The sequence below is a fragment of the Drosophila elegans genome, unplaced genomic scaffold (assembly GCF_018152505.1).
Source record: "Drosophila elegans isolate 14027-0461.03 unplaced genomic scaffold, ASM1815250v1 contig_814, whole genome shotgun sequence".
Lineage (NCBI taxonomy): Eukaryota > Metazoa > Arthropoda > Insecta > Diptera > Drosophilidae > Drosophila > Drosophila elegans.
In genome coordinates this window covers 21,327,693-21,347,670 of record NW_024546167.1, presented here as the reverse complement: position 1 = coordinate 21,347,670, position 19,978 = coordinate 21,327,693, and the positions used below count along the sequence as shown (strand labels likewise).

At 46.9% G+C, this 19,978-nt stretch overlaps 7 protein-coding genes across 12 annotated transcripts; 4 read left to right on the top strand and 3 right to left on the bottom strand.

The window, feature by feature from the left end:
* Positions 1-153: 153 nt before the first annotated feature.
* Positions 154-2,443, top strand: LOC108137857 (pseudouridine-metabolizing bifunctional protein C1861.05). The gene has a single exon (XM_017259787.2). It carries the CDS (start codon positions 208-210, stop codon positions 2,302-2,304), a length of 2,097 nt encoding a protein of 698 aa, XP_017115276.1. The 5' UTR covers positions 154-207; the 3' UTR covers positions 2,305-2,443.
* LOC108137858 (protein Notchless) lies at positions 2,300-4,110 on the bottom strand. Its single transcript, XM_017259788.2, has 4 exons — positions 3,065-4,110; positions 2,654-3,004; positions 2,471-2,597; positions 2,300-2,407 (listed from the first exon to the last, which is right to left on the bottom strand). Exons 1-4 carry the CDS (start codon positions 4,044-4,046, stop codon positions 2,395-2,397), a joined length of 1,473 nt encoding a protein of 490 aa, XP_017115277.1. The 5' UTR covers positions 4,047-4,110; the 3' UTR covers positions 2,300-2,394.
* Positions 4,111-4,423: 313 nt separating this feature from the next.
* Positions 4,424-8,864, top strand: LOC108137850 (splicing factor 3B subunit 1). The gene is made up of 3 exons (XM_017259777.2): positions 4,424-4,532; positions 4,699-5,411; positions 5,505-8,864. The coding sequence occupies exons 1-3, from the start codon at positions 4,505-4,507 to the stop codon at positions 8,805-8,807; spliced, it is 4,044 nt and encodes a 1,347-aa protein (XP_017115266.1). The 5' UTR covers positions 4,424-4,504; the 3' UTR covers positions 8,808-8,864.
* A 264-nt stretch (positions 8,865-9,128) lies between these two features.
* LOC108137871 (inositol polyphosphate multikinase) lies at positions 9,129-10,398 on the bottom strand. The gene has a single exon (XM_017259810.2). The coding sequence runs from the start codon at positions 10,277-10,279 to the stop codon at positions 9,290-9,292; it is 990 nt and encodes a 329-aa protein (XP_017115299.1). The 5' UTR covers positions 10,280-10,398; the 3' UTR covers positions 9,129-9,289.
* Positions 10,399-10,848: 450 nt separating this feature from the next.
* Positions 10,849-12,307, top strand: LOC108137854. The gene is made up of 3 exons (XM_017259782.2): positions 10,849-11,060; positions 11,149-11,459; positions 11,514-12,307. Exons 1-3 carry the CDS (start codon positions 11,003-11,005, stop codon positions 11,604-11,606), a joined length of 462 nt encoding a protein of 153 aa, XP_017115271.1. The 5' UTR covers positions 10,849-11,002; the 3' UTR covers positions 11,607-12,307.
* LOC108137852 lies at positions 12,291-13,167 on the bottom strand. The gene is made up of 3 exons (XM_017259781.2): positions 13,081-13,167; positions 12,678-13,019; positions 12,291-12,611 (listed from the first exon to the last, which is right to left on the bottom strand). Exons 1-3 carry the CDS (start codon positions 13,165-13,167, stop codon positions 12,360-12,362), a joined length of 681 nt encoding a protein of 226 aa, XP_017115270.1. The 3' UTR covers positions 12,291-12,359.
* LOC108137851 (retina and anterior neural fold homeobox protein 2) lies at positions 12,419-18,965 on the top strand. Of its 6 annotated transcripts, none has more exons than XM_017259779.2 (5): positions 12,419-14,794; positions 15,262-15,527; positions 15,583-15,924; positions 16,394-16,805; positions 18,334-18,965. In XM_017259779.2, exons 1-4 carry the CDS (start codon positions 14,754-14,756, stop codon positions 16,792-16,794), a joined length of 1,050 nt encoding a protein of 349 aa, XP_017115268.1. In that variant the 5' UTR covers positions 12,419-14,753; the 3' UTR covers positions 16,795-16,805; positions 18,334-18,965. The 6 variants fall into 6 exon arrangements, with proteins under 6 accessions (XP_017115268.1, XP_041566261.1, XP_041566260.1 ...); XM_041710327.1 differs by lacking the exon at positions 18,334-18,965 and adding an exon at positions 18,280-18,294; XM_041710326.1 differs by lacking the exon at positions 18,334-18,965 and having other exon boundaries at positions 12,419-13,037; positions 13,114-14,794; positions 16,394-17,299.
* The last annotated feature ends 1,013 nt before the right edge of the window (positions 18,966-19,978 follow it).

The following is a 19,978-nucleotide window of genomic DNA, read 5'->3' as shown; positions in this document are numbered from 1 at the left end:
ACGAAAACCCGTTACCCCGAGCAATCATGTGGAAACTTACAGTTTGAAAAACCGTTAAATCGCTGTTGGAAATTTAGCAATTCAAGCATTCACGGAATATCCCAATTATTGGAATAAAAGTTGTCCCCCGAAAAGGGTCACACTTTTCCCAGCAGCTGTAGATCAGCAGGCGTGCGTTTGATTTGATTTGTTTTGATTTTGATTTCGATGTTGCTCCGGAGATGTTTCCTGTTTCCGTTTTCCGCCAGCCGCCTGGCGGTTCGCCGGAGCCTGCACATTGTGCTCCATCCGGAGATTCGGCAGGCGCTGCAGCACCAAAAGCCAGTGGTGGCCCTGGAATCCACGATCATAACGCATGGAATGCCGATGCCGGAGAATGTCCTCACTGCGTTGGCGGTGGAGGAGCAAGTGCGTCTTAATGGAGCCATACCCGCCACCATTGGAATACTGGACGGTCGGATCAAGGTGGGCCTGACGCGCGAGGAGCTCACCACGCTGGCCAAGAAACCCCGCGAGCAGGTGATCAAGTGCTCTCGCAGAGATCTGCCGTTTGTGGTGTCCCGTCGACAGAGTGGGGGCACCACTGTGGCCGCCACCATGCTCATTGCCCATCGAGTGGGAATCCGGGTGTTTGCCACCGGCGGAATTGGCGGGGTACATCGCGAGGGTCAGGAGTCGCTGGACATTTCCGCCGATCTCACCGAACTGGGTCGCACTCCGGTGGCCGTCGTCTGCAGCGGCGTCAAATCCATACTGGACATTCCCCGCACCCTGGAGTACCTGGAGACTCAGGGCGTTTGTGTGGCCAGTTTCGAGAGTCCCGGTGGGGTGTTTCCGGATTTCTACACACGTGATAGCGGTTGCAAGGTGCCCTATAACCTAAGTAGTGCCAAAGAGGCGGCGGAGCTGTTGCGATCCTGGGTAGAACTGAAAATGGAGTCGGGACTGCTGATTGGAGTGCCCATTCCCGAGGAGTTTGCTGCCGAAAAAACGAAAATTGAAGAGGCCATCAAAGAGGCATCTTCGCAGGCCAAGGAACAGGGCATTTCTGGCAAGGATGTGACTCCATTCCTGCTGGCCGCCATAGCCAAAATCACCGAGGGAAAGAGCCTTAAGTCGAACATAGCTCTGATCAAGAACAATGCCAAAGTGGCTGCTCAAATTGCAGCCTCGCTTTGCGAGGTGTCCACAAATCAGGAGAATCCAGCTCAGAAAACCTTCGAACGCAAGCCACTGGTTGTGGGAGCCTCCATTCTGGATCTCTCTTTCAGAGTAGATGACCACAATCGCGACATGAAGCTGGATGGAGCCACCTACTCGGCGGTGGCCACACAGGCAGCTGGCGGAGTGGGTCGCAACATTGCGGAGGGCATTTACAAATTGTACGGGGATGTGAACCTCATATCCGCCGTGGGCAACGACCAGATGGGCCAAACGCTGCTCCAGATGATGCCAAAGGCACTGCAGCGTGGTCTCATCCTAGCCGATAGCCATAACACCTCATTGTGCTCGGTGATCTTCGATAAATTTGGCGATTGTAAGCTTATCCTGGGCAGCATGGAAATCCACCAGAGCATTACGCCGGAAACGCTTCAGGCGCACCACCAGCTCTTCCGGGAAGCACCGCTCATCATCATGGACAGCAACATCTCGGAGCAGGCCATGGCCAGCATACTGCAGCAGGCGCAGATGAACAAGATTCCCGTCTTCTTCGAGCCCACGGATATGTTCATTGCCGGCAAGCCATTCAAACTGCTGCCCGAGTTGACAAAGAACATACGCCTGATAAAACCGAATCTCCAGGAGCTGAAGACCATCACAGAGGCCATCACCGGGCAGCAGGTCAATTGGAATCCAGACACAGACACCAAGCTGCCACAAGCGGAACTGCTGCAGCAGGCGAAAGCCATGATTAAGAAAATCGACGGCCACTTTAACTGCATCATAGCCACGTTGGGCGACCACGGGGTGCTGCTAAGCTATCGCCAGGATGCGGACAACGATGCCAGGCTGCTCCTGGACGTGAGCAAAGCCACACCGCCGCACTGCACTCGCTTCTATGCCGCTCCCATGGTGCACAGCATTGTCAACGTGTCGGGGGCCGGCGATAGTTTCTGTGCGGGATTCATCACTGGCCTGCTGCGCGGGCGCATCCTAGATGAGTGCGTAGCCGCTGGTTTTGTGGCCGCCGAGAAGGCCCTGCAATCCGAGTCAGCGGTTCCGCACACCTACTTTTCCAATGCGGAATCCTTTGAGACTCGCTTCAAGCAAACTGTGAAGATCTTACAACAGCAAAGCATTTAGACGAAGAGAACACGAAGGCTTTTACTCAGGACCTTTGCTTTATTCCTAAGTTCCTTAGTATTTTCTTAAGTGTACCAGTTGAAGATGTGTCTAGTAGGCCCATCTGAAAGATGCAATTAAACCGATTAATATTGTTAAAGCAATATGTTTAGTTAATATGACTTACAGCTTTATGACTTTGTCCTTGCCTCCAGAGGCAACGCGAGAGCCATCGGGCGCCCAGTCCACTCCAAACACCTCATCCGCATGTCCAGGCAACTCCTGCGCCAGCTTCTTGGTTTGTACACTCCAAACTGAATGAATTTTAATGGGTTAAAAAATGCAGCCACAGTTTGGATACATTACTTACCCTTCAGCGTGGAGTCCTTGCTGCCGGAAACGATCAAGCGGGAGTCCGCCGACCAGGCCAACGTGTATACAGCCTGCACATGACCCCGGAAGGTGGCCATGTACTGACCATCTGCTGCCCGCCACAGACGCACCGATTTGTCAAAGGAAGCCGAGGCTATCAGCTTAACATCCGGTGAATATTTCACATCGTTGACCACATTCTGGTGGCCTGTCATGCGCTCCACACACTTGTTCTGGTTGTTGCGCCACAGGTAGAGTGTGTTGTCATCGGAGCAGGAAACCAGGGACTCCACTTCATCCGGGCAGACGGCTTGGTAGCGCTTCAAGGCGGACTCCTGCAGCTCTTCAGCTATAAGAATATTTTTAAGATAGTTTTATAATATTAAATTAAGAAGTAATCAATTCTTACTACTCAGGCTGAGGTTGCTCTTGGAGCGATCCTTCACCGGATGGAATGGACCCGTACGCAGAACGTAGTCCGTGCTGAGGGCAATGTTGTTAACCCAGTGGGCGTGGCCAGAGAATGTGCGACATAGGATACCATCAGCAGAGCGCCACATCTTCACAGTGCGATCCTTGGACGATGTGTAAATAAGACCTGCTCCTCCCCAGCGCACGGCAGTGACGGCATTCGTGTGTCCGGCAATGTTCATCAGGCACTGGCCCAGTTTCACATCCCAGATCCGGCAGTCCCCATCTCCGCTGGCGGAAGCAAGTCTCCGGCACTCGGGATCCCGGTGATACGGCTCCCAGGCGAGGCAGTTAATGTGCTTTTTGTGTCCACTCAGGGGGCGACCCTTCTGCTGGCCCGTCTCCGGATCCCAGATGATTATGGAGCCAGCTTTGCAGCCGCTGGCCAGGCGTTTGCCATCTGGAGCCCAGGCGACGCACAATACCCACTGCTTGTGACCCGTGCAGGTGAAGTGGGGCGTCTCAGTGTTCAGATCCCACAGTCGCACTGTTGTGTCGCCACTACCGCTGGCCAGATGTGCTCCATCCGGGCTGAAATTGAGGGAAACCACTGCCTCCGCGTGTCCTGGCATGGAACTCGTGCATCTCGTGACCGGACGCACTTTGAAAACCGCCTGCGGCTGGTACACAATGTCGATCACGTTCTCCGTGTCCACGGACGCCAAGTCCAGTGTGTCCTCCAGGCTCTTCTTGATCTCATCCTCGCCCACGAAGAACAGATACGGAGTGGCCTCCTCGTTTTTCAGCAGGGCATTGCAAATCAAGCCCAGTTGCTGCGTGGTAATCCCTGCTGGCAGGTCGATGGGCGGCCCCGCCTCCTCGCCTGTGTCCGAAATGAGGCGCGCCTGTATCGTGTGGGGCGTGGCCTGCGGCTCAGAGTCCGCTTCCACCTGCATTTTCTGTTTTTTGGCCAACATCATTCGCAGCAGCTCAATAAGTGGACAAAACAAAAATAAACACGTGCCGCGAGTTCTCTGTTAGTGATGAGACAATCACTAGAAATCGCACTGGCGCAATACTATCGATTAATTTTCGATGCTAATACACAAATTTTAAACCAAACCTTTTTTCCTAAATTTTTTGTATAAAAAGCATTTAATTTAAATAAAACGATTACCTACAAAAGTTTAAATAATATAATTATAAACATATATTAATAATTCTTGGAATCAGAACTGGGTTAGCATTTTATCTTTATCTATTTTATAGATATGATTTTATTTGATAGGTATTAAATCTAGCTATTTTTTGATTGGCCACATTCAGTTAGCCATTTCGATAATAGCTAGTAATATTGCCACTGTCGACTTATTGCAAAAAGACCATCTCTAAGATCCAAAGATTTTTCATGTACGCGTCTTGATTGAATTTTTTAAAAATGGAAAATATTCCGCGAACACATGAAGGTAAGCCAAATAAACGAGTACCATGGGTAACCACCGTCTCCTGGTACATAGGAACACCAAGTTTACCCACCGGAAGCACCGGCAAATGCCAATTTGGAACCACCGGTTTTCCTGGCTGGTGGTCTTATGAAAATCAATTTACTTGAATAAAAACTTTTTCCCACAGACATCGAGGCACAGATCAGCGTGATCCAGGAGAAGAAGACGGAGCTGGCCAAGACCACTGCTGCGGCAGCCGGCGTGGGATTGCTGGGCAGCGGTGGCTTCTTCGACAGCGACCTGTACGACGATGAGGCGAAGACCAAGGGGAAGCAGGGGCGCTACGAGGGCTACAACACCTCCATTGCGGCCAACGATGCCGAGGAGGCGGACGAGGACGAGGAGGACGACGGCTTTCCGGTGCCCAAGAAACGCACCACCTACACGGCGCCCACTTCCGTGCTGAAGGACGTGACCCAGGGCAAGGAGGATGTGGATCCCATGGCGGATCGCCGGCGTCCCACGATTGCGGATCGTGAAGATGAGTACCGGCAGAAGCGTCCTCGCATCATCATCTCACCGGAACGAGCGGATCCCTTTGCCGATGGCGGCAAGACGCCGGATGTGGGCTCTCGCACCTACACGGATATTATGCGGGAGCAGATGCTTAAGGGCGAGGAAACTGAGCTGCGGCGCCGCATCCTGGAGAAAACCAAAGAGGGCACTCTGGTCAAGTCCGCCTCCTCCTCCGCATCGTCGTCGTCGTCTGCCAATGGGGAGTCTGCTGCTCCCAAGGACGGCGGCAGGAAGCGAGGCAGATGGGATCAGACCGTAAGCGACAGCTTTATTCCGGCCAAGGTGGCCACGCCCAGCAGCGCCGCAACGCCTACTTGGGAAGATGTGAGTAGAAATTAACTTAACCAATTTCACAATTTTGGAAATATCACATTTTATACTCTTAATGTATAACTAATCATAAATGTTCTTCCACAGAAAACTCCCGGAGACCATCGTTGGGATGAGACTCCGGGACACAAGGGCAGCGAGACGCCGGGAGCGACTCCAGGCCTGGGCACCCGCATCTGGGACGCCACACCGGCTCACGCCATGACGCCGGGTCATGAGACGCCCGGACACGAGAAGTCCGCGCGGAGAAATCGCTGGGATGAGACGCCAAAGACGGAGCGCGAGACTCCCGGACACAGCGGATGGGCCGAGACCCCGAAGCCGGATCGCACAGGAAGCGGAGCTGGTGGGGAGAGCATCTCCATTGAGTCTACGCCGGGAGCCTCCAAGCGACGCTCCCGCTGGGATGAGACCCCATCGAATGCTACGCCGGCTATAACGCCCACAAATGCGAATGCCATGACCCCGAATATGACGCCTAGCATGACGCCACATGCAACTCCGGGACATGCTACGCCTATGCTGACGCCCGGAGGCAGTACACCCATTGGAGTCAAGGCAATGGCCATGGCCACCCCATCGGCAGGAGCACTGGCGGCCATGACGCCCGAGCAGCTGCAGGCCTATCGCTGGGAAAAGGAGATCGACGAGAGGAACAGGCCCTACACCGACGACGAGCTGGACCAGATCTTTCCGCCTGGCTACAAGATTCTACCCCCACCGGCGGGCTATGTGCCACTACGCACTCCCGGCAGGAAGCTGATGGCCACACCCACGCCAATTGCTGGCACACCAGCCGGATTCTTTATTCAAGTGGAGGATAAAAATGCTAAGTTCATGGATAACCAACCAAAGGGGCAGAATCTGCCGTTTATGAAGCCTGAGGATGCGCAATATTTCGACAAACTTCTGGTGGACGTCAACGAAGATGCTTTGTCGCCCGAGGAGCTCAAGGAGCGCAAGATCATGAAGCTGCTGCTGACCATCAAGAACGGTTCGCCGCCCATGAGAAAGTCTGCTTTAAGGCAGATTACAGACAAGGCCAGGGAATTCGGAGCAGGTCCTTTGTTCAACCAAATCCTACCGTTGCTCATGTCGCCCACTTTGGAGGATCAAGAGCGGCATTTGCTGGTCAAGGTGATCGATCGCGTTCTCTACAAACTCGATGATTTGGTGCGACCGTATGTGCACAAGATCTTGGTGGTCATAGAACCGCTCCTGATTGATGAAGATCATTATGCTCGCATAGAGGGCAGGGAAATCATTTCTAATCTGGCCAAGGCCGCCGGTTTGGCCACCATGATCTCCACCATGAGACCGGATATTGACAACATCGATGAGTATGTGAGAAACACCACAGCGCGAGCCTTTGCCGTTGTGGCTTCAGCTCTGGGAATTCCCTCCCTGTTGCCCTTCTTGAAAGCCGTGTGCAAGTCGAAGAAATCGTGGCAGGCACGTCACACGGGCATCAAGATTGTGCAGCAGATAGCCATCCTAATGGGCTGCGCCATATTGCCCCATCTGAAGGCGCTGGTGGAGATCATCGAGCACGGTTTGGTGGATGAGCAGCAGAAGGTGCGCACAATTACGGCCTTGGCCATTGCTGCTTTGGCGGAGGCTGCCACTCCGTACGGCATTGAATCGTTCGATTCCGTGCTGAAGCCCCTTTGGAAGGGTATTCGCACCCATCGCGGCAAAGGTCTGGCCGCCTTCCTGAAGGCAATTGGCTATTTGATTCCCCTGATGGATGCCGAGTATGCCAATTACTACACCCGTGAGGTGATGTTGATCCTCATCCGTGAGTTCCAGTCGCCGGATGAGGAGATGAAGAAGATCGTACTGAAGGTGGTGAAGCAGTGTTGCGCCACCGATGGTGTGGAACCGCAGTACATCAAGGAGGAGATTCTGCCGCACTTCTTCAAGTTCTTTTGGAACCATCGCATGGCGCTGGACAGACGCAACTACCGCCAGCTGGTGGACACCACCGTGGAGATTGCCAACAAGGTGGGCGCCTCTGAGATCATAAATCGTGTGGTGGATGACCTCAAGGACGAGAACGAACAGTACAGGAAAATGGTGATGGAAACGGTCGAGAAGATCATGGGCAATCTGGGAGCAGCTGACATCGACTCGCGCCTGGAGGAGCAACTCATCGATGGCATTCTGTATGCCTTCCAGGAGCAGACCACCGAGGATGTGGTGATGCTCAATGGCTTCGGCACCATTGTCAATCAGCTGGGCAAGCGCGTCAAGCCCTATTTGCCGCAGATTTGCGGTACGATTCTCTGGCGTTTGAACAACAAATCCGCCAAGGTGCGTCAACAAGCCGCGGATCTGATCTCCAGGATAGCGGTGGTCATGAAAACGTGTCAGGAGGAGAAGCTAATGGGACATCTGGGTGTTGTGCTGTACGAGTACCTGGGTGAGGAGTACCCCGAGGTCTTGGGCAGCATCCTGGGAGCCCTGAAGGCCATTGTGAACGTGATTGGCATGACCAAGATGACGCCTCCCATCAAGGATCTGCTGCCCCGGCTCACACCCATCCTAAAGAATCGTCACGAGAAGGTGCAAGAGAACTGTATCGACCTGGTGGGCCGCATCGCGGATCGAGGACCAGAGTATGTGTCTGCCCGCGAGTGGATGCGCATCTGCTTTGAGCTCCTGGAACTGCTCAAGGCCCACAAGAAGGCTATCCGGAGGGCCACGGTCAACACCTTCGGCTACATAGCCAAGGCCATTGGTCCCCACGACGTCCTGGCCACTCTGCTGAATAATCTGAAAGTGCAGGAGCGTCAGAACCGCGTCTGCACCACGGTGGCCATTGCCATTGTGGCCGAGTCGTGTCGTCCTTTCACCGTGCTACCTGCGCTGATGAACGAGTATCGTGTGCCCGAGCTGAACGTTCAGAATGGTGTCCTCAAGTCGCTGTCCTTCCTCTTCGAATACATCGGTGAAATGGGCAAGGATTACATATATGCTGTCTGCCCGCTCCTGGAGGATGCCCTCATGGATCGAGATCTGGTGCACAGACAAACCGCCTGCTCGGCCATCAAGCATATGTCTCTGGGCGTCTATGGCTTCGGCTGCGAGGATGCTCTAACGCATCTCCTCAACTACGTGTGGCCCAATATATTCGAAACTTCCCCGCATCTTGTGCAGGCCTTCATGGACTCCGTGGATGGATTGAGGGTTTCGCTGGGACCCATCAAGATCCTGCAGTACACGCTGCAGGGACTTTTCCATCCAGCCCGCAAAGTGAGGGATGTCTACTGGAAGATCTACAACTCGCTGTACATTGGAGGTCAGGACGCACTGATTGCCGGGTATCCGCGGATTACCAACGATCCGAAGAACCAGTACGAGCGGTACGAACTGGACTATGCGCTCTAAGTTGTAACATCTAGCAAGTAGATTCGTTAAGATACAAATATATCAATTCAAACTATAGCAGAGTATGTTTTTCTCATCTTTGCCGTCGCTAATCCGAACTTAAAGCATTACAAAGCATGTTTGTCGTTCTAATCGCATGCGATTTACTATCTTTTATCAGATAAGATGGGTATTTATTTAATGTAAATATTTACTGTCCGTCTCAACTAGTCGAACAGATAATGCAATGACAAATCATACGGTTTTTATTATTTCATGGAAACCAGATACTAGATATTTAATATCCCCCAACATCCAGCACACACTAAACTACATTAGAAATGTGTAAAAAACCGGGTTTTATTCTACGTTTAGAGTAGCTAGCCAACTACTGTGGACTAATCTTTTGGCTTCGGCAATAATACAAAAGTGTCTCACTGCAATGAGAGATTGGAGCAACTGCATCGAGTACATCTTTGGGTGGTCTTGGTCCCGTTGCATAATCATCGGTGGAGTATTGACTGGACAACTTCTATCAGGCTCCTCAGGCCGAACAGATAGTTCTCGTCTGGCAGGGCCTGATCCGCTGGATAGACATGAGCAAAGTCGATCATTCTGACCCGCACCCAATTGGAAGGGTCATCATCTTTTTCGAGGCGGTGGTGGCCATTGAGCAGGGACTTTTGGGGATTGGGATTCGCCAATCTCGAGTAATCGTAGCAGATGAGCAAAGAACTGGCATAGAAATGCAGTAGGCGCTGCCTTTGGAACCAGGAGAGGATTGCCTGCAGTTGGCGGAGCACTTCCTTCAGCAGCAGCTCCGTGCCGACTCTTCTGGTCTTGGAATCACTTGTGCTGGCATTGAAAAACAAGGCCATGGTCTGCTTGAAGCCCTCCACATTCAAGCTCTTGCCATAATCCTTGCCATGTCGCAGGATTGTGGGATGCTCCTCCTCCTCCTCCTCCCCATCCTCCTTGGCATCCTTGGGAAGGTACACCTGGAAGCCTGGCAAACAAAGGCCCAGCTTTTGCTTGCACATCACGTACTTGGCCTCCTCCAGTTTTCGCTTGTTCGGCGAGGATTCCGGGTCCCAGGTTCGTTTACCCATCTTCACATCCATGACGCATGGCTGGCACATCCCACGCGTAAGATCTTCCAGGCGGAGGAACGTGCGTTCGCGCCGATTCACAACCAGTTTCAGGGGGCCGTAAAATCGGGGGACGTGACCGCGGAGCAGGGCAAGGTCATTATCACCTGAAGCACCTGCCGCTGCGAGTGACTCATAGAAGCGCAGCTCCCGCTCGCCGCACTCCGGTTTGCCCATGGGCTTCAGCACGCATCCGGCGGTGGGATCCTGCAGCAGACCCACTGCATCCGCGTTGGACTCCTCGAATGTGTGGCCGGCCACCTGTGTCTTCAGCTGGCGGAATCCCTCGGGCATTGCCGGCTGCTTCCTGGGCGGTGACAGCTCCTTCAGCTCATTCTTGGCCATGGGTCCGAGTCAGAGTCCTTGGTGTCGCGTTATATTCGTCTTTTATCTCGAAACAGGAGGAGCAACACCAGCGACGGCGGCGATCAGAATGCCTGTGCAAATCTCGCGCAGAAAATGTTGCGCGCACTTAATGCTGAATTAGTGATGCCAGACCGGTTCCCTTCCCGCCGGATCTGGCTTGTTTTGGCTTTTATAAGCGTCATAGTATTCATAGCTAATTTTAGCTATATTGAATTAATGCTAACAGATGTCAGTGTTGCTTGGAGTTGAGCTGTCGATCAGTTGAGCAAGAATGTGAATAAAAAATATTTTAAAAAGTAAAATTAAATGCTTATTTATATTTATTAACTATATGGACTTAAATATTTGCTAGATTTATCGCTATAGGCTACTTAGAATTTCATGAACTATACCATTTTCAATAAAGCTAAATCTAGCCTTAAACAGGCTAAACTTGTAGCACTGACAGCTAAGACAACTTTTCTCACAGACTTAGTTAGCCGTTTTCAAGCTAACGAATACTAAGAGCCACAGGTGGCAGCACTACCCAACGTCCAGTTCCAGTGTTGCGTAAAGCCAGAAAACTAGTGCTGCAAAGGGCACGCGTTCTTTTAATTTGTTGCTAATGTTTTTTTGGGAGTGGTTGTGTTTGTTAATTTAAAGCGTTTATTTACCTGCAGCTAATCGGTTGTTTATCGATCAAGATAACTTAAGATATAACCGATGAAATCCTGGGAGATAGCCCTGGTGGCGCTTGCCGCCGTTTACTTGTGCTCGCAAGGTGAGTCTTCAGTTTTGAAGCCCGACTTTGGGCCACGCCTAAATATTATTTTCTTTTTGTATTACACAAATAAAAAATATATTTTTAGTGAACTTTGTGGCTGGATTGGAGTGCTATGTGTGCTCCAACCAGACGGGCAATACGGAGAAGTGCCTGAACACCATCAAGACCTGCGAGCCCTTCGAGAATGTCTGTGGCACTGAAATCCGCTGGGGCTCCCAGCCGTATTTCTCGGAAGGAGCCCTCAAACAATACTATGTGTCCAAGCGATGCATGACCAAGGAGCAGTGCCAGTCCAAGAGGAAACGATACATGCAGCTGTACTGCACCCACATCTGGTACGAGGATTGGGCCTGCAACGAGTGCTGCCAGGGAGATCGGTGCAACTACTTCGTGATTGTGGGTAGAAATGAAGTTAAATAAGTTATAATATCTAATCCTAACATATTACAGAGTGGCGCTACCTCAAGACAAAGTTATGGAGTCGGTTTGACCCTGGTAATCACACTTTTAGGGCTGGGATCCTGGCTGATTCCACGCTCCTAGCCTCGAACGGCATTATAAGAACGCTCCGATGTATTAATTCGACAAATCACTCCGTAAGCTAAGTAGATTACACAGTCCATTTGTTTAGTATACCGTCCAAGTGCCTTGAAGTTACAGAGTAGACTTATATCAAATACTTTACAAACTCTACGTATCATTTCTTCATTGCAAACATTTCCTCTAACAAGTTATAAAGTAGACTCTTATTTCGAATATTTTACAAACTCTTAACGAACACTTAAATTTTTTAACTAGAAACATTGCCCCTACCATATATATTTTCTGTATTTTTATGTATTTTTCTATGCTGTCTAAAATGACATTCCCGTTTAATATCTCAATTTTGTGAGGCATTACATCTCGAAACATTTCCAATACCGAATAATTTGTTTCTATTCTTTCATTCCATTTTTTTGAGATAATAAACATATCAAATTTGATTAGACTGCATTTGGCTTTATAAAGCAATAAAATTTCGTGATGCTTGCAGAAAATTCTACTTATTGATTAAAGTAAAATATGATAGGGAAATACTTTTTAACACAGTACTTTAAATGTCCTGTCAAGCTCAACATATCCTTCGTAAACATGTCTATATATACTGTAAGACCTGAACAATGCCTTATTTATGTATGAAACCTAATCCAAATTGAATCTCCTCTCTGCAATAAAGCAACTTTGACGTCTTTTTGGCGCTTTAATATATAGAAATATTACACATTCACACATCGGCAGTTCCTCATCGTTTCTCAATCACTTGGCGCAAAAGCAGCCGGCGTTTACGGTGACGGTTTTGAACTGCCACGATTGCTCGTTGCTCATCCAAGAGTTGGCATGTTCATGGTCCGACTGTAGACCCTGTGCCAGTACCTTAACCTTGTACTCCAGTGGCCTGCAGTGGGATCCATGGGTGCACTTGACCAAATCCCGTCCGGAATGCGATTCGCAAACAGCATTCATCAGGTAGCGAGGAAAATGCAGTCTGCCCAGATCCAAGAGTTCGTTCTAGATGGGATTAAATGAAAGCTGTAAACATCCACTAATTATTGCTGTGACAGCAAGCAAACAAACCGTGACTTTACAATCGCAGCCAGTGGAATGGACATCGTTGCGTTTGGTGGTCAGCAAATCCTCATAGAAATCGTTGTAATACATGGGCGGCAGCTGATGTGGCACCGCCATCGCAATCTCTGTGGGATGTGGAGTACTAGGACCAAAACCGAAAAGAGCACTCAGCATTTTGGATGAACTGCTGCGATCGGATTGCTGCTCCTCCGCCTGCTGTTCCAGACATTGCGGTTCGCAGCTCCTTAGACCCACCAACTCATCGAAGACTCCATCGCTGGAGTATAGATTGGCATATCCTTTACTAGCCAGGCTAAGTAGCGCCAGCGCTGTTATGGAAATTGGCAACTTGGGAAGGAAAGAGAGGTAAATTTACTATCCATGTTAATTAAGATTTCAGATGACTTACCCACGGCATCCTGCTCGATCTGTGCTTGTCCAGGGCTGAACTCCTTCTGCGGCTCTGGCCAAGAAGCCACCGCACTTTTATACCCATTTAGGACAAAGGTCGCCGCTCGGATTACCTTTTGTGGCTGGGCAGCAGCAGCCAAGCAGCATCCATTACGGTCCGTCACCTGGACAGGATGAAACAATGGACATTCAACAGTTGACACACCACAACAATGGCAACAAACCACGCCAGGCTCAAGTGGCCCACTGGCTGATGGGGTTGAGTCGTTCGGCTATTTATACTTTTTTGCGGCTTTCAATGGGGAAATGGCTTTAAGGCCTCAAGTGCCGCCAGAGGTGTAGGTGGCTCTGGGTGTGGAAGTGGGAGTGGCAGTGCCCAAAGGAAGCCCACTGACCCAGACATGTGTGTATACTGAACGCAGGCAATCTGATCCCCGCCCAATGATGACATTGACCAGGGTGGGTTTTTTGGGTTCCGAAATAGCTCCGAAAACGTTTTACTGTAGCATACTTTTGGGTAAAATGGGCTTGGTTTCAATGGATTTCCGATTGAATTTAAATTTTCCGGAATTTCCTTCTGCAGAGGAAGCAACTTATGTTGTAGATTTCCAATCAGTTTCATTCAATTTGATAGTATTTTTCAATTGAAAAAATTATATAATTTCAATACTAAATAGTATAACCCCTATACTTTTTAGTTTCATTTCTATATCGATGTCTAAAACTGTAGTATTATTAAACCACATAAGTTTATTTATTAATATTTTGTACCCAATAATTTTAAATTAATGTAAAATAGTTTAGTTTCTTTGACAATTTTTTTAAAGAAGGCTAAAAAGTTTAGAGGTACTATGTTTACTTTAACAATATTTCCAAATTCCATCCTCCAACGCCTCCTTCCGCTCGCTCCCACTATGAGCTCACTATGCCTTCCATTTTGGCCAACTCGGGTCAGGTGCAGCGCCTGTGGCATAACGAACTGCGTCCGGCTAGAACGACTGGCCAAGAGGCTAGACCGGGTCAGACCTTTGGGCTGCAGACGACTATAGTCTATGGAATAGACCTCTGCTCGTAGGGAGCCCGCGAGTGTGTGAGAAACAGTGGACTCGGGGCGACTTCTAGGGCTTCTGTCGACGGGTAGCACGCACTACTGTCACTGTCCGCTGTGGACATCCAAATCCTCCTCAGTCGAATTCGCGTCGTTGAGGCAAGAGCATTGCCTGTGCCACACAGTTTGACATGCACAGCGGGAAAATCTGACTGCCCAATAGCCATCAAACTGCTAAAATCGAGTGTAACAAGAAGACGGAAATCCGGAGGAGATGTTGCTTCCTCTGGTGGCGGATTTATGCTGAGCTCTGCATTTCTGGGGAGACTCCATCCGCTGTTGTTGTTGTTGTACAGTTTTTCCGCAGTCGAATTTGTCGAAGCGGAAAAGCGAAACGAAGCATCGCCGCGAAGCCCTCGAAGTGTCGACGAAAATCGTTAAAAAATAGAAAAACACTCGGCGACTATGTCACGACGGGCTTGAAGACCCCCGCCTCCCCCCATTTCCATCCATCCGCACTAGGGAGATATTGAGATTGAGCGAGATCCAAGCCGCAGTGGTGGCCACCACCTCACCACCTACTCCATCCATCTAATCTCATCCACACCCAACTCAGGATTCGCATGGACAAAGGCACAATGAAGCGCAAGCAGAGGCGATACAGGTAGAGATCTTCTACGATATATATATATATATATAGTTCGCTTAAAGAAATAAACTTCTTTTAAATAAATAACATTTTAACTTTTTATTTATTTGGAAAATGAGACTAACGGATAAAGAGACTGCAAATATTTTAAATACATTTTTAAGAAAATTATGTTTTAAAGTAATGTTTTAAGCTTTTGACAATAACTACATATATGTAAGCTCTAAATATAGTGCGGTTTATAAGACGAGTTAATCTTTTAAAATTGCATTAAACTTAGGTAAAAATTTTTAATTTATTTAATTTGCCTTTATTAATCATATTGTTTGCATTATTATACTCAACAAATTTTTAATCTTTCAAGCATTACGTGTATAACTTTATATTTAAAGTAATCAGAAATTGAAAATAAAACTACTCTTATTAGCCATGTTTACTTTGCACATTTGTTAATAAACAATTGAACTGTCTGATCGCCACAGAACCACCTTCAACACGCTGCAGCTGCAGGAGCTGGAGAGGGCATTCCAGCGCACCCACTATCCGGATGTGTTCTTCCGCGAGGAGCTGGCCGTTCGCATCGATTTGACGGAGGCACGGGTGCAGGTGTGGTTCCAGAACCGACGGGCGAAGTGGCGAAAGCAGGAGAAGATCGTCGGTCCGGGCGGGGAGTACAAGGAGGGAGCGCTGGATCTCGATGTGGCCTACGACGATAGTGCTGTACTGGGTCAACTGGATAGTGCGCTGGGTAGGATTCTCGAAAGGATTTCAGCGAGTTAGTTTATAATAAGTATATGTTTCAGGTGGTGGGGGCAACCTACTGCCGGATACTCCACCGCAGTCCTCCAACTCCCTGGACAACGAACTCAAGGCTTCCTACGGCACTGGAGCCATGTCGCCCTCCCGCCTGTCGCCAAATATTTTCCTCAACCTCAACATTGACCACCTGGGACTGGAGCGAGGTGGCAGTGGGCTCTCCATGGAATGGTCCACCTATCCACCGCAAACGCAAGCGCAGACACAACCGCAGATGGACCCGGAAAATCAACTTCAGCAACAGCAGCACCCGCCACAACAGATGCAAACCCAGTCGAATCCTCATCAGCAACATCAGCAGAATCAGCAGAATCAGCACCATCACACTGGTAAAAAAAAACATAGTTAGTCCATGTATTTCGTACTCGATTGCAGTTGGAACATTTTTTTCCAATATTCATTGTGTGCTGTTGTTAGTGTTTTTGGAATAGATTTTATTAATTTAATTTTCATCCATTGCGATTTTTAGCCATTTTAAGTATTGACATCTAAATCTGTTTTTTCATTTCACTATTTTTGGAATAGATTTTAATATCTGACAATAGAAACTAAATTAAAGTATTAAAGTCTTGAAATATTTTTGCCTTTAATTTTAGTTCACTGCAGTTTTTAGTTATTTTAAGTTTGGAAACCAGATATTTTTTTTTTGTTTTCATATTAAACATTTAGGTCAAATTTATTTTAATATATTATAATTTTAAATTACATTATGATTTTATGTACTATTTAAATATGAAATATTCAATTTGAAATGAACTATTCAGATATTTATTTTTATTATTACATTTTTTTCATCAGTGCAGGGTCTGGAATTCGCCGCCTCCTTGAATCTGGACATGACCACCGATGGCTCCTCCGGCTACGATGACATGAAGTTCCTCAGCGTGGACGTGGACCAGTTCACGATCGACAGCTTCAAGGCGGACTGCATCCTCAGCATGGAGCAGTCGCAAATGCAGCCCTATGTGGGTCACTCCCAGCTGGTTGGCTCCTCCAATGAACTGTGCCTGGAGGGGATTGGCATATCCGCCTTTGGCATGGAGGAGGGCGATCCAAAGACGCCACCCTCACTCTTGGTGCTGGATAAGACGCTGCCCTCGTTGAGCATTGGCGTGGAGGGAATCGTTGATCTTGTGGAGCAACTGCATCATCATCACCAGCATGAAGGCGGTTCAGTGGGAGCTGGTGATGTTTTGTGAATCCAACTTAGGTGAATTATGTTCTTAGTTAATCGTAAACTTAAATTAATCCAATCCTAGCTTTAATTGAAGTTGCTCCATCTTTTTGTGTGGAAATGAAGGTGATTAGAGGGGGTATAGTGAAGTGTAAAGCCTGTTCTAGTTCTATTATTGTTTTCTAGTCAATGTCGATAAGCCGTAGCCTAAGTTCAACACCAACCAAGGTCGCTCCACTTTACAAAAAATATTTCATAACACCATTTAGATTGGGTAAAATTTGTTATTCATTTTATTGGTTATGTTTATGATTTCAATTTATCGATACAAACTTTTAAAACACCTTTTTATTTTGGTAATTTTTTTTTAAATATTTCTATTGATTTCATTACAATTTGAATTTATGGAAACATTATTTTAATTTATTTTTAATTTTTGGTACAATTTGGTATTATTTCATCACCATTTTAGAATGTTATAATTGCAAACGTTGCTTAGATTAAGAAAATCCGTAACTTAATGATTAACGATTTAAAATACTTGAAAAAATAATTTTTGAACAAATAAAACATAACTTTGAGATTTTAAAAAAGTGTTAAGCAACCATGTCTATTTTTTTGCCTTATCTAATAGTAACACAATAGAAATATTTAATTGACAACTAAAATGTGAAGTTTGCTAAAACTTTAAAGAAATGAAAAATTGAATGTATGAAAAGTGGAATTTGAGTCCTTGGCTACCTTTTCCGACGAGGTTCTGTTTAAGCTTTTATGGATTCCGCATGTGTGTGCCTAACAATGGAATCCTGCCACGCCCCACTCTTCTGCACACGCCCTATTTGTGGGTCGGATTAGAGGCAAACTAATTGTGCGATTTGAATGGATTTTGGGTTTCAGTTTTGTTTGTTCGGCAATAACATTTGCTTTGCTTTTTAACAATTGCCAAAGAGTCTCTGAATGCTCTCCTCTTCCTGCCGTCTGTAATTTCCATTTCCATTTACTGTGATTAACGTGGACTCCTGCAGGACCTGAACCTAAGCAGTCTTTGGGAAGGACCCTCCTGGACTTCATTTACAAGCTGCATCGGCTTAGGGAAAAGCTTATAGCGGATGAGGGCATAATGAGGGAGGCAAATGGCGGGGTTGGCAAACTTGGATTTAAAGCAAAGCACTTCTGTTTATGAAATGTGTTTTTATATTTAAATTCCAATGAACAGTGTATTTATCAAATTTATAAAAATGAATATGTATCGCAAAACCGACATTACTCTATCATTTTAAAACATATACTCATAAAAATGTATTCATTGTGGTTTTATAGAATGTAAAATTTCTTTTATATATATTATCAAGTCGACTTCTAATCTAAAGATTTAGAAATGTCTTGAGAGCAATATTTTTTTACCCATTCGCTTTATACCTTTGCCTAGATTTTGTGAGAAAGTTTTTTCTGTAAGGTCTTTTGTGTTAAGTTTGTCTTTAATATGTTTTCTTTTATTTTCAAATTTCAGAAAATGTTTATAAGGTCTAGTGCTAAATTTTGCTTAAATATTTTTCGTATTTAGCCTTAATTAATATTGCGAGTGAGCGAGTGTCCCTGGCTGGATTAGACATTTCCTGGGCCTGCAAAGCTTGCAGGACTTAAGCCAAAGCCTTCAAGGGATTGAAGCTGGGTGAGGCCCGTCGGAGAGGGAAAGACTGGCTGCTGCTGGAGGCACGGGCACCCGGCTCAGCTAGCTTAACACCTTGGCAAGCTCCTTGTGGATTTTGCGAGGCCAAGGGCCACCCAGATGCCACCCCCCATTTTGGATGCTGTCGTCAGCCATTTTGCATCTGACAATGACGAGGACAATAAGCTAATTGAGGCTGAGGTGGATGTCGCAGCGGGCGGACAGGCCGCAGAATCAGATACACACCAGCACGCTCGGATGGCCAAAAAATGTTTATTATCCCCGGTCGAGGGTTGACATGACGGCCCATGGTTGCGGATGTGGATGCGGATGAGGATGAGAATACGACCGGTTGCCATTGGATAATCTTCTGTTATGAGGCCGCGCAACAATGCGCACTGATAATCGCCTGTCTTTTTTCCAAAGTGATTGAAGATCTGACAAGTCAGTAAAAAATTTTATATTTATAATTTTATAAACATAGTTTAACTTTTTAACTACAAGAAAAGAAACAAACTTTGACAAGACAAAGTATCCTGGAAGCTTTATAAAACAAAACTATTTCGATTTCTTAATAAAATTTATTTTTTTTGTAAGAAGACCGCATAGTAAAATTTAGATAACTTTTAAACTAAAAGAATCGGACAGATTAACGGACAGACGAACGGACAGACAAACGGACAGAGGGGCATTTCGAATCAACTACTGTTGCTGATCAAGAATAAATATACTTAAAAGGTTCCAAAAATGTCTCCTTCACTGCGATGCAAACTTTTACTGAAATTAAAGTACTCTCTGCAAAGCTATAAAAAATATTTGAAAAAGTTTTCATATAAAAGTTTAAAAAGGGTTCTAAATTTTAATGCTTAAACATTTTTTGCCTTTATTAAAGGAATTGGTTTTGAGCAGAATTAGGTTCTTTGAATCATATTTAATTTCGACATAGTTTTTTGTCTGTCTAGTCTGTCAAACTGTTTCCTACTCCTTGCTTTGGCACATTTAAAATTAATCGAAAATCTTTTCTTCGGTATTATTACGAGCACTCGCCACTCGGGGCTGTGTGCACAAGGACCACAAACTTTAATCGATAGTCAAATAAGCGTCGGTCCCTTGTGAAACAAGGGGCAACGGGGAGGTGGGTTTTTGGGGGTTTTACAGGTATATACATACCTACATACATAAGGCATGTGTGGTATAAAGACATCCTTGCGATGGAGAGCTGAGCAGCTCCTTGCTCGGCTTTTGTGCTGTAATTTCTCTAACGTTTGTTTATATTTTATATCGAATGCGCCCCGGGCCGCATAAACGCAATAATCGCACATTTTATGGATTAAACTCACCTGCTTCATCTGCTAATCTACGGCAGGATTCTTGCCAAGAGCTATGACATGGGTCTGTTCTGATTGATGGATAGAAAAATAACTGGAGATGGTTTTGATTTAATTGGGTTTTAAAGTTTATAGTACAATTTAATATGACTAAGGATAAAAATAAAATTTAATTAGAATGATTGCAAATTCTTTTAATTATAACAAACATT

Coding starts and splice junctions, on each gene's coding strand:
- LOC108137857 (XM_017259787.2), top strand. CDS start 208: ATGTTGCTCCGGAGATGTTTCCTGTTTCCGTTTTCCGCCAGCCGCCTG.
- LOC108137858 (XM_017259788.2), bottom strand. CDS start 4,046: ATGATGTTGGCCAAAAAACAGAAAATGCAGGTGGAAGCGGACTCTGAG. Junction 3,005..3,064: donor GAGCAACCTCAGCCTGAGTA/GTAAGAATTGAT, acceptor ATATTCTTATAG/CTGAAGAGCTGCAGGAGTCC. Junction 2,598..2,653: donor CAAGGACTCCACGCTGAAGG/GTAAGTAATGTA, acceptor AAATTCATTCAG/TTTGGAGTGTACAAACCAAG.
- LOC108137850 (XM_017259777.2), top strand. CDS start 4,505: ATGGAAAATATTCCGCGAACACATGAAG. Junction 4,533..4,698: donor TATTCCGCGAACACATGAAG/GTAAGCCAAATA, acceptor TTTTTCCCACAG/ACATCGAGGCACAGATCAGC. Junction 5,412..5,504: donor CAACGCCTACTTGGGAAGAT/GTGAGTAGAAAT, acceptor GTTCTTCCACAG/AAAACTCCCGGAGACCATCG.
- LOC108137871 (XM_017259810.2), bottom strand. CDS start 10,279: ATGGCCAAGAATGAGCTGAAGGAGCTGTCACCGCCCAGGAAGCAGCCG.
- LOC108137854 (XM_017259782.2), top strand. CDS start 11,003: ATGAAATCCTGGGAGATAGCCCTGGTGGCGCTTGCCGCCGTTTACTTG. Junction 11,061..11,148: donor CGTTTACTTGTGCTCGCAAG/GTGAGTCTTCAG, acceptor ATATATTTTTAG/TGAACTTTGTGGCTGGATTG. Junction 11,460..11,513: donor GGTGCAACTACTTCGTGATT/GTGGGTAGAAAT, acceptor AACATATTACAG/AGTGGCGCTACCTCAAGACA.
- LOC108137852 (XM_017259781.2), bottom strand. CDS start 13,167: ATGGGTATAAAAGTGCGGTGGCTTCTTGGCCAGAGCCGCAGAAGGAGT. Junction 13,020..13,080: donor GATCGAGCAGGATGCCGTGG/GTAAGTCATCTG, acceptor TTCCTTCCCAAG/TTGCCAATTTCCATAACAGC. Junction 12,612..12,677: donor GCTGCGATTGTAAAGTCACG/GTTTGTTTGCTT, acceptor AATCCCATCTAG/AACGAACTCTTGGATCTGGG.
- LOC108137851 (XM_017259779.2), top strand. CDS start 14,754: ATGGACAAAGGCACAATGAAGCGCAAGCAGAGGCGATACAG. Junction 15,528..15,582: donor TCAACTGGATAGTGCGCTGG/GTAGGATTCTCG, acceptor TATATGTTTCAG/GTGGTGGGGGCAACCTACTG. Junction 15,925..16,393: donor GAATCAGCACCATCACACTG/GTAAAAAAAAAC, acceptor TTTTTTCATCAG/TGCAGGGTCTGGAATTCGCC.